The 15,885-nt window shown below is 50.0% G+C and overlaps 1 protein-coding gene across 1 annotated transcript in view; it reads right to left on the bottom strand.

The window, feature by feature from the left end:
• The window catches only part of COL4A1 (collagen type IV alpha 1 chain), a 133,668-nt gene that overhangs the window by 47,572 nt on the left and 70,211 nt on the right, over positions 1 to 15,885 (bottom strand). The window contains exons 3-10 of the mRNA XM_032881049.1: positions 4,416 to 4,505; positions 4,283 to 4,327; positions 3,187 to 3,231; positions 3,019 to 3,081; positions 2,484 to 2,537; positions 2,310 to 2,336; positions 393 to 476; positions 250 to 312 (exon numbers count right to left, since the gene is read on the bottom strand). Coding sequence (XP_032736940.1) covers positions 250 to 312; positions 393 to 476; positions 2,310 to 2,336; positions 2,484 to 2,537; positions 3,019 to 3,081; positions 3,187 to 3,231; positions 4,283 to 4,327; positions 4,416 to 4,505 — 471 coding nt within the window. The remainder of the gene's footprint in view (positions 1 to 249; positions 313 to 392; positions 477 to 2,309; positions 2,337 to 2,483; positions 2,538 to 3,018; positions 3,082 to 3,186; positions 3,232 to 4,282; positions 4,328 to 4,415; positions 4,506 to 15,885) is intronic.

Raw genomic sequence — 15,885 nt, 5'->3', positions numbered from 1 at the left:
CAGGCCCCCCAGGAATGAACGTGTTATCTGTGTGGGACATCGTGGCTATCACCGCTATCACCAGCCTCCCACCCTGGGCTCTGGAATATGTGTGTCCTAAGTGCCTGACACTCTCTCAAGAAAGCAGCTCATTCTCTCAATCCGGGCACAACAACTGTGTAAAGTTGGGATGACACCGGATTTCCTTCTGTGCCTCAACACAGCTGTTCCTCCAATGAGTAACTCTGAGAGGTTCCCCCCGACACTTACTGGTGGTCCGGTAAATCCTGGAGGGCCAACAGGACCCTGCAGGCCTGGCAGTCCCGGCGAGCCCTGGAAGTTATTGAAAATGGAATTAGATGGGAACTAGGAGAGACGCTTCGAGTGCATAGAGTTATTTAGCAAATGCTTACTGGCGCTCCTGGGGGTCCAGGAAATCCTCTTTCACCTTTCAACAGGGTCCCAGGCACATGCCCGATGATTTCACCAGGATCCCCCTAGGGGATGAAGAAAGAAAAAAAAGTCACAAATACTGCTGTTTCTATAAAGACACTTGAGAACCCACCGAGTAGGAGGCATGTGTTACGGGCATGGAATCCAGGAGCGAGGCTCTGTCTACACTTGGAGTATACACACTGCCCGCCTCCCAGTCACTGCTAGTAACTTACTGCCCGGTGCCTAGTGCAGCAGGCTCGGCTCCGCTGGACGGGACGGAGGCGCCGGTGGAAGGAGCCTCAGCCCGAGCCCGCAGCCACCCCCCACACACGGAGGGAGCGTGCAGATCAGGGCCACGGGCTCTGAGCGTTCTCTTGTGGTAAGGATTATGTCACTAAAAGTCCCAGAATGAGCATTTTTATAAAAGCAGGCTGTGATGGTAAATTTCGTGTGTCTACTTGGTCAGGCCCCAGTACAGACACTTGGTTAAGCCCCAGTCTGGATGTCGCTGTGAAGGTATTTTTATAAGATAAACATTTAAATCAGGAGACTCTGAGCAGATTAGTCTCCATGATATGGGTGGGCCTCATCCAATCAGTGGAAGGCCTCATGAGGGAAAAGGAAAAAAACACCTGACCTCCCCCAAGAAAGAGGGAACTCTGTCTCCAGAAAGCCTCTGAACTGGGACCCTGGCTCTTCCCCGCATCTCCAGCCGGCCACCCTGCCCTATAGATTTTGGGGTTGACAGCCCCCACAACCATGTGATTCCTTAAAATAAATCTACCAGATCATACAGCTATGCTCGCACACACATATATACATAAATACACACACACTCCCTACTGGTTCTGGTTCTCTACAGAGCCCCGACTAAAACATGGGATGGTCATGATACAGGACGATCATGTTTCTCAGGTGTTCTTGGACCCAGGGGCACATGAACACGCAACCTCACTCAGACACGTGGTCGTCTCTGGTGTGGCTGTTGAGAAACTGGAAGTGTCCCTCTTGCAGGACTGTTCCCAACACCCAGACGCCCCTGCTCTCAGAACCGCCATGCGGCATGGGGCATGCACCCTGAGTCAGGTCAGCAAGAGCCATGGAACCCCACTATGCCAGCACCCCACCGCCAGGGAAGGACTCGCAGGCAGCATGCTCTCCTCCCCCACGACCGGGGAAGAATGCTGAGGGCCCAGGGCATGGCCAAGCACCTGCAGGGACCAGCCCCCATGCCGGCTCACCGTGCAAGTGTGGATGGAGGAACCGCCCCCGCTGGGCTGGGAGCAGGGACCCCATCACTCCGCGTGCCACAGCAGGAGGGGCTCAAAGCATCCCTTCCTTACCATGGGCAGAGGGTTCTGGGTCCCACCCTGACGCAGGGGGACAGTCAAGCTGAGAAAGGCCATGGATTCACTCTGAATAAGGAGGGGGCAGTGGCAGGACACCAAGGATCTAGCCTAATAGAACTGGGGCCTTCCTACAGGAATCACAGACTTTACAACATTGACTCCAGATGATAGGCAACACGACAAGACGCCTGTGTTTAAGTGAAATCATGATACCGGTCTGAGCACTTCTGTCCCATGGCTCAGGGAAAGGAGCATCACCAGGACGGTCTATGCAGAGAATCAACCTGGCCTGGATCCTCTGCTAATACTCACTACCACACCGTGCTTCCCATCTCTGCTTACTTCCTACTCAGAAACTGCACCCAGGGTCTCAAGTTGACACCCTGAAATTTAAGTTTGTGCCTACGACTTGTATACTCATGGAACAGAGCAGGTTAGATGAACACGTTAACAGGCAATCAGTCAACCAAGGTGACCTGAAGGGAACGTGTCTGTCTGGCCCCCGCTTTCCTCCTGCAATGAACCCAGCAATGCGTGCGAACGTACCTTCATTCCTGGTAACCCTGGCGGTCCCTGGAAAAGAGAAGAGTGGCATCAATGTCACTTCTCAGAAAACGGCATTGGCACGAAGATGGAAGTCCAAGGAAAGGAAAGCGAAGGGAACAAGAGAAGAATTACAACCGAAGAAGGAAATTCTAGCGGAAACAGTGCTATACTCACGGGATTTCCAGCGAATCCAGGCAAACCCGGGGGCCCCAGAGGCCCTGGCTCACCCTAGGGGACAGCAGAGGGTCAGTCGGGTGCAAGGCCGACAGGACATCATTCCAGATGCCCCATCAGTTACTCCGGCCACCCCTTCAGAGAGACGTCATTTGCTGGTGAAAATCACATCCTAAAAACGATGTGTCACCAGATTTACTCTCCGTGCTCCTTCACAACAGAAGACAACTATCTGAGAACAGGGACACGGATGAATATTGGCATTTTATCTGCGTCAGCAACATTAAGAGGAGAGGAATTTCATGTTTAAAGCAATTACAGGGTAAGAGCCCACGAAAAAGAAAGGCACAATTCCATGTTTGTTGAATACTAAATATGGGGAAAGTGCAGCTCCTCATCAGATAAAGTGCTTTGGGGGGGTGGTGTCTGTCCAGCGGGGGCAGTAAAACCGCGCTCACAGGACAGCGCCGTCCGATTCTCAACACAGGAAGCAGGGCAGCCTGAGCGTGAGGGAGGGACTTTGTCCCAAAGTTACCTTTGTTCCATTGCATCCAGGGATACCTGGAGGACCGGGGGGACCGTCTTGGCCAGGAATACCCTGTAATTGAGAAGGCACAAGGGTCACCCAAAGAGGATCGCCCAATGGCGCCGTCAGTCCCATCAAGCGTCTCACCAAGGAAGCACGTGCGTTTTATCTACGTACCGGCAGTCCTGGGTTTCCGGGGTAACCCGATGCTCCTGGGGGCCCCTGTAAGGGTAGAAATGAGAGAAGGCACTGACCACCAGGCCTCATCTCCGCCCACCGCACCTGCCCGGCTAAGTGCCCGCAGCCCCCCACCCGGCACACGGGCATTCCGCGGGAGGGGCGGCCAGGGCCCAGCCCACAGGGGGGCGTGTCTACACCCAACGTTGACTCGAATCACTTCTAAAATCAAGGCTGCACCCTCACAAAGTGACTGTCCTCATTTCACACTCCGTGATTTCTAGGGAAACTATATACTGTTTATTACACGTATAAATATTATGTTATATACGTCGTCTCCATGTAAACACATTAAGTCATGTATGTATAAGCAGATATAATTTACATTAAAATCTCGGATCGCTGGGGACAAGAGTTTGTGAGATCAGTCCTCTCATGGGGGAAGAGCACCAGGTCCGTCCCCGAGGAACTCTGCAGCTTCTCCCTCCCAGGCGGCTCCGGGGACCCTGGCCGCGGCCTCCTGCCCTAGAAGTGCCAGCTACTTGCCCCCCAGCTGGGTAACAACAGCAGAAGGAAATGCTGAGAGCGTCCTCCTGCTTCTCTACTTTCAACCCTGCTCTCAGAGGTCTTCAACTGTGCCTTTCCCAGGAGGGAAGGCACAAGCCCCAGGCAGAGCGTGGAGAGCAAGGTGAGCTCTCTGAACGCGACCGCTTCTCACAGCAAAGGAAGGCCCTTCCTTCAGTGACTCCTAGACCTGTTATCTCCCCTCCCCCAAAATAAAGCAGGTCCATGAGAGCCTGTAAGGAAGAGCACATGGGAGAAGCACGAGGCGGGAGAAGCACAGGGCAGGAGAAGCCGGCCCGAGGATGGGGTGGAGCCATGGCCAGCACTCACGTCACCTGTCCTGGCCCCACGGGCCCCGCGCAGTCACAGCACCGGGCAGAGAGGCAGGCGACGGGACAGGTGAGGAGAAGGGATGGAGGGGACGCCCCGAGGACTGCTGGGAGGTGGGAGGGGGCAGAGAGCCCTCTCTGGGAGGCATCCCTGGATCACGTCTCACCACAGCATCACAGACTTAAGTCACACTTGTACTCACTCTTGTCCCTTTCGTTCCGGGCAGGCCGGGTTCTCCAGTGTCACCCTGAAACCAGACAGAAGTGTCACCATGAGAGGAGTGCGGAGCACCTTAAACCCACACCCTCCGGCCCCCATGACACAGCCAAGCTTACCTTTTGTCCTGGTGGCCCCTGCGGCCCCTCGGGTCCTTGCATCCCAGGAAACCCGATGACACCTTGCAATCCCGGGAGGCCCCTTTCGCCCTGTGGAGGAGCAGCAGCAGGTCAGAGAGGAGGCACGTCGGATGAAACGGAGGAAACGAGTCAGCACTCACTCTTCCACGTGCCGCCCGGCACCGTACAAGTCTACGTGGCGTCTGAAAGCCGACGCCGCAAATGAACTCCTGTTTCGGGAGGCTTCTCGGGAGGCTTCTCCCTACGGCACTTCAAGCTCTCTGAGGACAGGACTTTTCATGCCCAACCCTGGCACACGCTTTCCACGCACGATACGCCAAATGCTAAATACTTTATCAGGGAATTAAAATAAGGAAGAGTTGGGGTTTTCTCACTGAATCGATCACGCGCTCAGTCATCTAGTGGGATCGTATCAGCAGCAGGCACAGCGCCAAGACCCTGTAAGCAGACCACTGTGTAGACGGAGCTCACGGTGTGAGCTGCAGCACGAGAGAAGGAGACTTCTCCGTGCAACCCGCAGTCTGATGACGGGCTTTCAAAAGTGTCCTTAAAACGTGTTTTTTGCAAAGGTACGATCCAAGTTTAACTATAGTCTCTGCCCTCATGGAGCCCCTCATGGAGCAAAAAAATAAAGTAAGAAACATTATCTTTAGAATACTATTATTTGGACAGTCCGAAAGGCTGGGGCTCTGAGCCCCAGGCTGACCCTTGAAGGACAAACACAGAATAAGTACATGAGGAGGAGAGAGGAGCCAGCGAGGCCGGATGGTGGCAAGAGGATGGCACCGAGGTCCATTGAGCCACGTGAGCACAAGAAATTAAGCAAAAATACAAGAAGCACAGAGCGTGGAGTGGAGAGGTGTCCACGCCCGCCCTGGACACAGCATTTCTCCCAGAGGCATCGGTGAGCCCGTGATCTGGTTCCGCGGTGGTTAAGGAAGACTGCCACAGTCAGGCTGCCAACAGAAAAGCACCCATCATCACGACACGAAATCAAGAAAACGTATTTTCTTTACAGCCTGTGGACTCTAACGCAACCTTATGAGACCAAGGGTAGAGCGAACAGCCGTCACCAGCGGACTCTGAAAAGCAGAAGGTCCTCTGGATGGCGGAGCACCCAGCTCTTCCATTTACTATTCACTATTTATCCATTTACTATTTACCCAGTTGTCTTAGCTCGAGGTGAGAATAAGCCGACAAGACACACATTCCATAGCGCCCACACGCACCTCCAGAAACGCAGGGCACCGCGGGTTCCCGAGAAGCGCCTCACCGTGGCACCAACGGAGGGAGACAGGGCGAGGACTCCAGACGCCGCCCTCCTTTCCCAACCACTTGGCTTGGGACTTGCTGGCAAATTCACTGCCTGTTGCATTTTTAAAATGCAGAATGTGGTTCTACACATGGGACTCCAACGGCTATGTCTGTATGGACGGCGGGACTCACTGGAGGTGTGAGTCGAGAGTCCAGAAACAGCATGTGAATCAACGGGGAGGGGATTATGGCAAACCCCAGCAGGTGTAATAAAGTAGTAAATGGATTAAAGGAAACCAAGGCCTGCAGCCTGGCACACCCCCGTGGACAGCGGCATCCAGGGAACGGAGCCCCCCGCATAGGACCTCACACGGAATGCCAGCGCCTGCTCCGTAAGGCCTGGGACAGCTGGGGAAGAAAAGCACTCCCGGTCCAGGACTGGTTTCCCTGGAAAGCGGATCCCATAGGTTCACTGTTAACCTGAACTAGGAAGAGTGTGCTACAGCCACAGAGAATGCTGACCACAGAGACACAGCACACGCTGTCATCGTGCCAACCTCCTCCTTGATCCTCGGACGTGGGAAAATTCTACCCGAAACAAGAGATGTGAACGGCAAACAGCTGGCTATGAAAACAAAATGAACACTGCACTGTGTCTCCCCAAAAAGCCTGACATGGCATCGGAAGGAAATGCAAGAGGCACATCCATGTAAGAGTTTCCAGTGTCTTCGGCTGTATATTTTTAGTACTTAATTAGTATCTGGCTCTATCACTATGAGACCCGCTGCAGATAAGGCTTTCATTCTCATTTTAACCATGGAATGCATGGAGGCCTGGAGCCCGATTAGCTGATTCTTACAAGTTTCTCATTGAGTCAGCGCTAAAGCCAAAAATAGAAATGAGGTCAGCCTGCACCACAGTGCATGGTTTTTCTAGGTCACTAGAGCAAGCTGGTTCCCAGCAAACTGTTAAACAATTCACCAGCATTAACCTATCCCCTTTTATGTCCATTTCACAGGTGGGAGCACTAGGATTCTGATGCTTAACTGACTTGTCACATGTCACCGGGTGACTCCCACACGCTGCTGGGAACAGAACTCCGAAATCGGACTGCCAGTCCTTGCTTGAGCATAAGAACACATTCTTTCCCAGGGGTCACCGGAACGCTTAAGCAATCCGTACATCCCAAGAGCTTTGAAATTAAGTAGCCAAGAAGGCCGTGACTCCTCCACCAACATGGCTCTGGTTATCTCCCACAGTTTTTTTTTTTTTAACTTTCCCACTCCTTTGTTCAGACAAAAGTGCACATGAATAATCTAAGAGCCCGTGCCCTGTCCAAGGCAATTACGGGCACCAGAGCGGAGCCAGCAGACAGGATAAACGTTCCAACATCTCCACCGTTAGCTGGCAAACAGCACTCACTGCGTGCAGGCCAGATGACTTCTCTGAGCTGTTAGCAGATCTTTACAGCCGTTGTGGGGAGAGCAGAGCTGGTTGTGCTGCTCGTGCGCAAGCCAGAGTGCGCAGCTGCAACAGCGAGACCACAATGGTGGCCACCCACGTGCTAGACCTCGAGGCAGGACATGTACAGTCCGAGCCCCTGAGAAAGAGCCCCCAAGTCATCTAGTGCCCATGCTGTGTTAAAGGCAAGGTCCCAAACATGGCAGCCATGTACTCATGCCGGGCACAAACGGAGCCCACAGCCCGTGTTCATCCCAGTTAAGTACATTTCAATGGCGGAAGACAAGAGAAGTTGGTAAAATATTACACAAAAGTTTTGATGCAATTGCATTCAGCAGTTTTACTCTTCAACGTCAGTGCGATGTATTATACTAATTACAAAAAAAGTGGATGTGCCATTGATACAAGTGATCACCACTGCAGCCTCAAATGACGGAATTCAGAATTTAGAGAGGAAGACCAAAATGCCATCATTATAAAGACGAAAGAATACAGCCATGGAGAATAATCTTGGCATCCAAATTAGCCATTCTAAATTGGGCATGAAATAGAGTTTCATGGATGGAACAACTTAAAAAATTTTGCATAAAATTTTGCATAAAATATGTATTATCTAAAGCAAAGAGATAGTTTTTTTTTAAATCCATAAAATATGGGAACAAAAGATTGTTATAATATCAGTCATTTCCCTTCCTTTTAATATGCTTATGGAAACAAGTTCATAATGGAAATCAATCGCTAAAGCCTTACCCCTTCCTGTCTACGTCAGAAATCCAAATTCAAATGAAGGTCCCAGGATGGTTAATTTTGAAATAATGTGAAGCTTCCAACTTTGAAGGGTAACATAATTACCAACGACAAACACCACCAGCAAAGAAGCAGGCATTGGGTCTTACCATCAGAGACCATATGGTGCCTTTTTCAATGGTCAGCATGGGGTCACATTCTTTCAGTTAAATTCTGAATTAATTTCTCACATCTGAAACAATATGACCGTAGGTCTTTGCAGGGCACTGACCCACAAGCAGAAGTGTCCCGCTGCCCCGGGCAGGCCGGCCACAGTGGTCGACCCCTGTGCAGCTACATGCGCTTGGATTCATCTGTTACGAAGCAGAACACACCCAAAGAGCGATGTTAACTAGATTTTGTGGCTGCGTTTCCATCTCTTGGAAGGAAACACTTTAAAGGCGGGAATGTAGTTTTGTTCATCCACAGTGTGTGGCACAATCTTTGAATTCGGTAAAATTGATGTGTGGATGGGATGAACCAAGCAGCGGTGAACATGACCACTGGCGTGAAGCAAGATTGTGTGCGTGCCCCCCAGAAACTGACAGCATGGCGCACGACGGTGGCGGGGCCGCTGGGCCCCTGGGCCCCCTCCCCAGCCTAAAGCCCCGTGGGCACCGTCAGAGCCTGGCCGACACGTGCGCCCGTGGCCAAAGCGGCCGCAGGGAGAACAAGCCGTGGTCGGGACATGACACTGGATCAGCTGTTTCTGTCATGGGTGCCTGGAGATTTCGATTTCCACACAAAGCTGCAAATGATTGAAGGAATGAGAGCATTTGCTTTTGGAGCCAGAGCTCACCAAGAACTCAGTGATGGGGAAATGATGGGTCACAGTCAGTCAATGGGTGGCGCGGGGATTCGGCCAAAAATCCCACAAGAGCGATTCTTTGAGCCCAACAACCGTCAGACATCTGCAGGACCATTTCCTGAATGCCGACACTGCTGGGAAAGTGGTGGGAAGTGTCACGGGGTCCTGGAAAAACTGTGTGACGAGGCCCCACTGGGAGCTCCATCCACACTGAGAAGCCTGACATCATGGCGGCAGGGCTGGCAAGCGGCCCAGGAGAGGCGGGAGGGGACACACAGCTGGAGGCCAAAACACTCTCCTAAGGGGAGGCCATGTACACCGATTCTCCTTTGCAGGGGCACATACACGGATCGCTGTAAGAACGTACGTACGTTAACGTAAAGTATACTGTGCTTCTTTGATGAATTAAACATAACATGAAGATTGCTTCCAGTAACCACTCTATCATTACTGTTGTTTCTTGCATTTAGTATTTCAACATTAAAGCAGGAAAGAGTAAAGCAATCATGGTCAGGAAGCATGGCTACTAATCTTTATTTTCTTCTCCGAACTCTGATTTTCTCTGTCAAACCCTGGTGACGTTCAGCCTGAAAGTCAATATTCAGAATCTTTACATTGTGCCTCTCCAGCAAATACGTGTTAAGAGCTGTCGCTACAGTTCTTTATATACAAAGAGCTCCGTGTCCATAATTATACACGGAGGGGGAGAAAAGATGAGTGTTTAAGAGATTGTTCCTAGAAACTAGGACATTCCCACCTTTACAAATTCAAGGGAAGAGAAGAATCAAAAAGTTGTAAAAAAGAAAAAGAAAAAATCCCCCAACCCATGCCCTTCGAGTTCATGACCTGGTTTGCTGTCAGGTCCATTCTCTTCCTAGGAGCACTCTGGACCCATCCTGCCTCTGCTAACCCATGGGGGTTGGTCTGGGCAAGGAGACCCTACCCGCCTCTCACCATGTGAACACAGCCAGACTCATCATGACTTCTGGGGCTGCAGTCGGTCAAGTTTTGCGCGGAGAATGGGGCCATCCGGCGTGCTGAGCCGTGGGAGTGGGAGCTGGCACGAAGGCCTTTCTTTCCTTCTGCCCACCTGCACAGCCCATTCTGCAGGGGTCCTGGGTGGAAATGCTGGGCCAGTAACAGAGATCCAGCTCATAGATAAGGCCCCCCCATGCCCAGGTGATAGCTTGTCAGCTTTAGAGCCCACAGATACAGCACTTAACACAGAACCCTCTCCAAGTCACCATGTCCAAGGCAGATTCCCTTTGGATAAATCCCAATACTGAAACACTTCAGCCCATGGTAAATTCTAGCACAATTCTTGGGAGTCTCAGCACTGCTGTGAAGCTCGCTGGTAGAGCTCATGGCTCAAATCATGCATAACACAAAACAAGCAGAATGACAGGACAGAGGAAGTAGGTGCACAAATCTATTTCTGATTACTGGGCTTCTGCAAAGAAGCGAACCCTAGATACCTTGATCTACAAAAGTCCACTCTGTACGTCAACTTGTGAGAAACAAAGAATTGCAAAGAGTTCTTTACAAAATCCTTCCCAAAGAATGGTCATTCAACACAAGAACTTGGAAGAGCTCTAAGCGGTGTCCTAATATAAAACTAAAACTGTTCCTCTAGAGCCATGGAGAGCAAACGGTTCAGCCTCACTGATCTAGCAGAAAACACTTCCTAAAGTGGAAGGCACACGAGTGCTGAAAATCCCACCCGAAAATCTTCCAAAGATCCTCGGGACTTACAGAAAGTTCCTGACATTGCTCCCTAGCTGGAGGCGAGGACGTGTGCTTCGGTCATGTGTCTCTTACAGTCTTTCTGAAAAACCAGCCTAACACACTTTCATTGATTCTTCCTCTGAAGCAGTAATCTGCACAGAATATTTCTAAGTATAAATATTTAAGCCATTCCCCTGAAGGAGTCAGCTTCCCAAACTGGAAATAAGAAAAATATTGTGGTAACTGTTTTCCAAAGTCTCTTGGATGTATTCATTCAAACCCTGCATCTAATCTTCCTGACAAAGGCCATCTGATCAATAGCTTATTTCCGTTTTCCCGTCAAACCACAACCGAATGCCGTCTGTTCTCCAGAAACATTTGTACCTCCTGGCCTCACGCTCTAATAAACACGTTCAGATTTCAGTGAGAAGGTTCACATCTCTTGATGGCTTTTCCTGCACAGCCCACGCCTCCCGCTCTGCCCCACGCCTCAGCTGTCCACCACCTCCTGGGCCAGCCCCCCCTCCCCCCGGGGGCACTGTCCAGCCAGGCTGAGAGAGAGATGCTCCCACCTGAAACGTGTGCATTCCTGCTCCACCCGTACCATCCCTGGCACCCGGGCACAGCCCCAGGATCTCAGCTGAACAGCCCTCCTCAGGGAAGACCTCCTAGACACGGGCGATCTGAAGAAAACTACTCCATCTACCTGACCCCGTTCAATGAAGGGGCTTTGAGAAGCTCTTGTAGGGAAACCCCCCAGGGCTCCAGCTTCTCACCACTAGGGGGCGCGAAGGGACTACACTGTTTTCCCATTAGACCCGCCTTGAACCTGAAGCCTCCAGCCTTTTTTCTTAAATATTCATTATATTAATATATTAACTATTCAGTGCCGTCGAGATATTAGCATGGGCACAGCTCGGAGAAATCAGTCTGATAAGGCCTAAGAAACAGAACACCCAGGGAAAGAAAGAATTCTAATTAGAATGAAGTAGGACGCTAGTAACCTCAACACCAAGGCCCTTGGTGGCAGGTGACGGGGCGGGCCCCACCGGTAACATGAATGATGGCTACTTCTCAGACTGCTGCGTCTACGCGTTCCGTAAACTCAGAGTATCTGGACCGACAGTAATACAGGGAAGAAAGGGTGAATTCAGTTTTCTAAATGACTGCACAGAAATAGTACACACTGGAAAAACTTTAAGTCCTACAAACCACTCATGAAACAGGTACAGCTAGGGCAGCAGGGGGTCTCCAAGAAAGTATTACCGACTACCCAACCACCAGGAGGACTTATTTAAAGTCTTCCTTCTGGTCCCTTCTACTGCAAGTTTATAGGAAACATATATATAAGGAAATTTGCCCATTCTCCTGATTTTTGTCATCTGTGAAGAAAAAACATCCACCGGATTTTTAATGGCTTCCAGAAAAGACGATTAACATCTCCCTTGCTAAAAACTTGACTTCATGATATGGAGTTCTCACGTAAGGCAGAATCACAAACATCTCTACCTTATCCTATCACTTTACATTCTGCTTCCCATAAACAGACATAGAGATTGTGTTTTAAAGCAGAAAAAGAGTACAGGAAGAAAAGGTGCTTTACTGTAGCTCGGACCCTTGCAGTGGCTGTGGCAGGTTGTCTATGTTGCACACTTCAGGGAGTAGGGGACAAAATCCAGCTGCAGCTCAGCACCGGCCAGTGGGGGCGGGGGCAGTGGTCAGGAGCAGCAGAGCCCCCGCTAGAAAGAGACCCTACACAGGGGGTCTATCTATGAATGAATGCTTACAAAGTTGCACTGGGGTCGGGGAAAGAATGACCCTGCCTGGGAAGAGCTACACTTCCACTCACCAGCACAAGCAACTTTTTTAAGTTCCAAGCGACTTATCAAAATTCTATGTCATAACTTAAAGATTTGGGGGATGGTGAGAGGTTGCAGGAAGATAACTGACGGACAAAAAAATAACAAGGTCATTCACAAATAGCAAGAGGTAAGCAGCTCTCTGAGTTCGGACAGGGAAAAAATACGTCTTTCATTCAAAAAGACAGTTTACTCTGTTTCCACTATCGCTAACCTTGAGATTTGAAGAGATGTGTTCTATGTGATCAGTGAATTTGAGAAACAATTTGAGTAACTCGAACTGAATTTGGGCAATCAGAGCATAGCGCCTAAATAGACCATCAGTGAGGATGTCATTCACCTGAACTTGGAAATGCCTGTGGGTGTGTAATGAGGTCCTGGAAATGCGTGCATCCTGAACAAAATCAGCACACATTAAAGTCAGGAAGCGCCACGATCCAGGTCAGGGATTTTTTTGGAGTCTGTGTTAACAGTAAATAAGAAAAATGCAAAAGAAACATCCTGACAATAGTAATTATAATTAATAATACAAAAGGCATGCAAGATAACCTTCAACTTTAACCTTAAGAAAAACTGCCGACTGGCAATTAGGAGAAAATGTGTGTGTGTGTGTGTGTGTGTGTGTGTGTGTGTGTTTTCTTTTTTTTTTAAAGTAGCTTAAATGTTACTATCTACCAAAATTAGGTTTTATGGGTGTCCTGCCAGGGGCATTCCCTGTTCCCCAGAACCTAGCACAGAGAGCACACAGTAGGTGCTCATTAAATATTTTGAGGAGTTGGGGCGCCTGGGTGGCTCAGTGGGTTAAGCCGCTGCCTTCGGCTCAGGTCATGATCTCGGAGTCCTGGGATCGAGCCCCGCATCGGGCTCTCTGCTCGGCGGGGAGCCTGCTTCCTCCTCTCTCTCTGCTTGCCCCTCTGCTTGCTTGTGATCTCTCTCTGTCAAATAAATAAATAAAATCTTAAAAAAAATAAAATAAAAAATAAAATAAATATTTTGAGGAGTGAATCCAGAAACATAAAGTGTTAAAGATTCCAAGGAAATAATATAAGCCCACCAAGAGGACAAAGAATTGGAGATCCTGTTTTCAAACCTGACTGCAAAACAGGCATCCTTGCTCTGGGTTAGCCGAGATCTTACTTCCCACCTTCTTGTCTCAGGGCACAGATATCGCTGTGCGGTGGGGAGAACTTCGGCCTCCAGCACCAGCCACTGAGACTCTGAGAATTGGGTTTGCTGTCTTCCAGATGGGGTGACGCTACCTGCCCCCCACAGGACTTGGTGAAGGGTCCAATCTGATTTGAGAATTCCCCTGCTCTGCGCTGCATCAGAGATTGAGCCCGGGATCACAGACCGCCTGTATTTACACACAGAGAGTTTGCATTTACCATCACCATTTCTCAGTCCATCCAGCCAAATGCATTTCCTATGAAGCCACACAATATCTTAGAAGGGAAAGAAAATGCAGGGTCACTTTTTTCCCTTCCCAGCAGTCATGACCCATAATTATCTCACTCTTATTTTTGAGGCTAAATTGGACAATGGAAAATAAGGATTTCTTGGGTATTAAAAAGTTAGGATAGGTTTTCTCTTTTAAAGAAATTCCTCATTTATCTGATGCACAAGGTTTTTTTTTTTTTTTTTCTTAATTAATGCATCTGATATTCTCTCCCAGCTTGGAGTATTGTTTATTCCTCACATGAGCCTGAGTCTATGGGGCCACATGGTCACCAACTCATCCGTGTCCTGGTCTGGGGCCCTGCTCTGTTTGTAGCTACAGGTGTCCAATGTCAAAAAGATTTTGTTTCCTCTCGCTCCAGCAAAGGGACTTGGCTACGCTGGATTGCTAACAACATTCTCCCTCAGCGTGCGGCAATAATTTCAAGACATCATTAATCATGCTCAGAACCCAAAAGATAAGAACAGTTCCGAGGAGCTGAAATGTGACAAGTCAATTCTGCCCGTACTACGTTCTACATAGTGCAAAACTGGGAGAGCGGAGGCTTTACAACACCCACAATTCGCTTGACATCGGTAATTTGAAAAAGCTGTGGTCAAACACCATCATCTCGATTAATAACTGAATTTTAACCTATTTTCGGTAAACACCATTAATTCTCTTAAAACATGTACAGTCATTCAAGGAAAGAAATTAAGCAAGATACTGAAGGAGTTTCGTGGATCAAGATGTTGATTTTATGTCTGAATAGCTAAGTAAAGCGTACGGTTGCACCATCAACACAAAATCATGGTGTATAAATGAACACAATAAATAACTAGTTCTTAAATACTTAAAAACAGCCTTCCCTAAGAGGGCAGATTCCCTTCACCACAATGTTGCTCACAGAACTGGCAAGACTGTTTCCAAAAGATAATGTGGAGATACATTTTAAGCCAAGGTATGGCCAAAGTATTTTAAAAATTGAAGTTAATAGGATCTTGTTTAATGTCCTTTTTACCATATTTACTTCATAAAGGTCTCAAAGGTTCAATTTATAAGACAGTTCCTTGCTTTTTTAATTCTTACTTAATGTCAATAGAGTAAAACAGTCTGTTCTTTGGCTAGGAGAGAAGATGCAGAAGTTTGCCTAAATTGCATTACAGTTTGTAACCTAGAGAAATTAATGTTTTCATAAAAAACAGATTACAGATTTGTAGAGTCCAATGTGTGGGATTTTACTTTGTATTCTGTATTTAAATTAAAAAAAAAAATCAGGACAGATGACCCAACGTATAGATGGGGGTGTGGTGCGTGGAGAGGACGAGAGGACGGTCGGGCCACACCTGCCGCAGCGCCTGGCCACTCCCCAATCCGGGCATCCCGCACACGACCGAGGCCATTTCTCCTCGGCCAGAGGAGGCTGACTGGCCGAGTACCATGGACTGGGCTCCTTGCGTCCCTGGCTGCAGACAGGAGCGCGCGAACTTTCTGGTTCCCGAGCTCCCGCAGCGGGAACCCCCGGACGTCTCTGAAAGCATGGTGGGCCCCAAAGCCAGCGCTTCCCCACGGGGACAGCGGACGCCCGGGTCCGGAAGCAGCTGTTCGAAAATCCTGCGGTGGCACATCTGGGTCCAGAGGAACCACCGCGTCACAACCGGGCGCTCGCCCGCTCCCGCAGGCCCCGAGCCCACCCGGCCTCCCGGCGCCGCCCCCTGAGGCCACGGTCAGGAAACGGACTCGGCTCCCGACAGGGCTGCGGCCCCCGGCCGAGTGACTGCGGAGCGAGCGACCGAGGTTCGCCTCTGCAAGGACACGGCCTCGCGGACGCGCTGGAGCGCACGGGGCTGCGCCGGGAGCGCAGCACCTGCCCGGGCGCGGGGACGCGCGCTCAACCGCCGCGGAGGGAAGCAGGGTCCTTGGCAAGCGGCAGAATCTGGGGGCGCCCGGGGCGCTTGGGTGGTGAAGCGTCCGCCTCAGGCTTGGGTCGCGAGCCCAGGGTCCTCTGGCGGAGTCCGTCGTGGGGCTCCCTGCCCCGCCCGGAGCCTCCTTTCCCTCTGCTGCTCCCCCTGCTTGCGCTCCCTAATAATAAAATCCTAGAAGAACAACAGATTTTAAACC

Source organism: Lontra canadensis, unplaced genomic scaffold (genome assembly GCF_010015895.1).
Source record: "Lontra canadensis isolate GAN:19392208 unplaced genomic scaffold, GSC_riverotter_1.0 scaffold73, whole genome shotgun sequence".
NCBI lineage: Eukaryota > Metazoa > Chordata > Mammalia > Carnivora > Mustelidae > Lontra > Lontra canadensis.
Note: the sequence above shows the minus strand (reverse complement) of the source record. Positions and strands in the feature narration are given on the sequence as shown.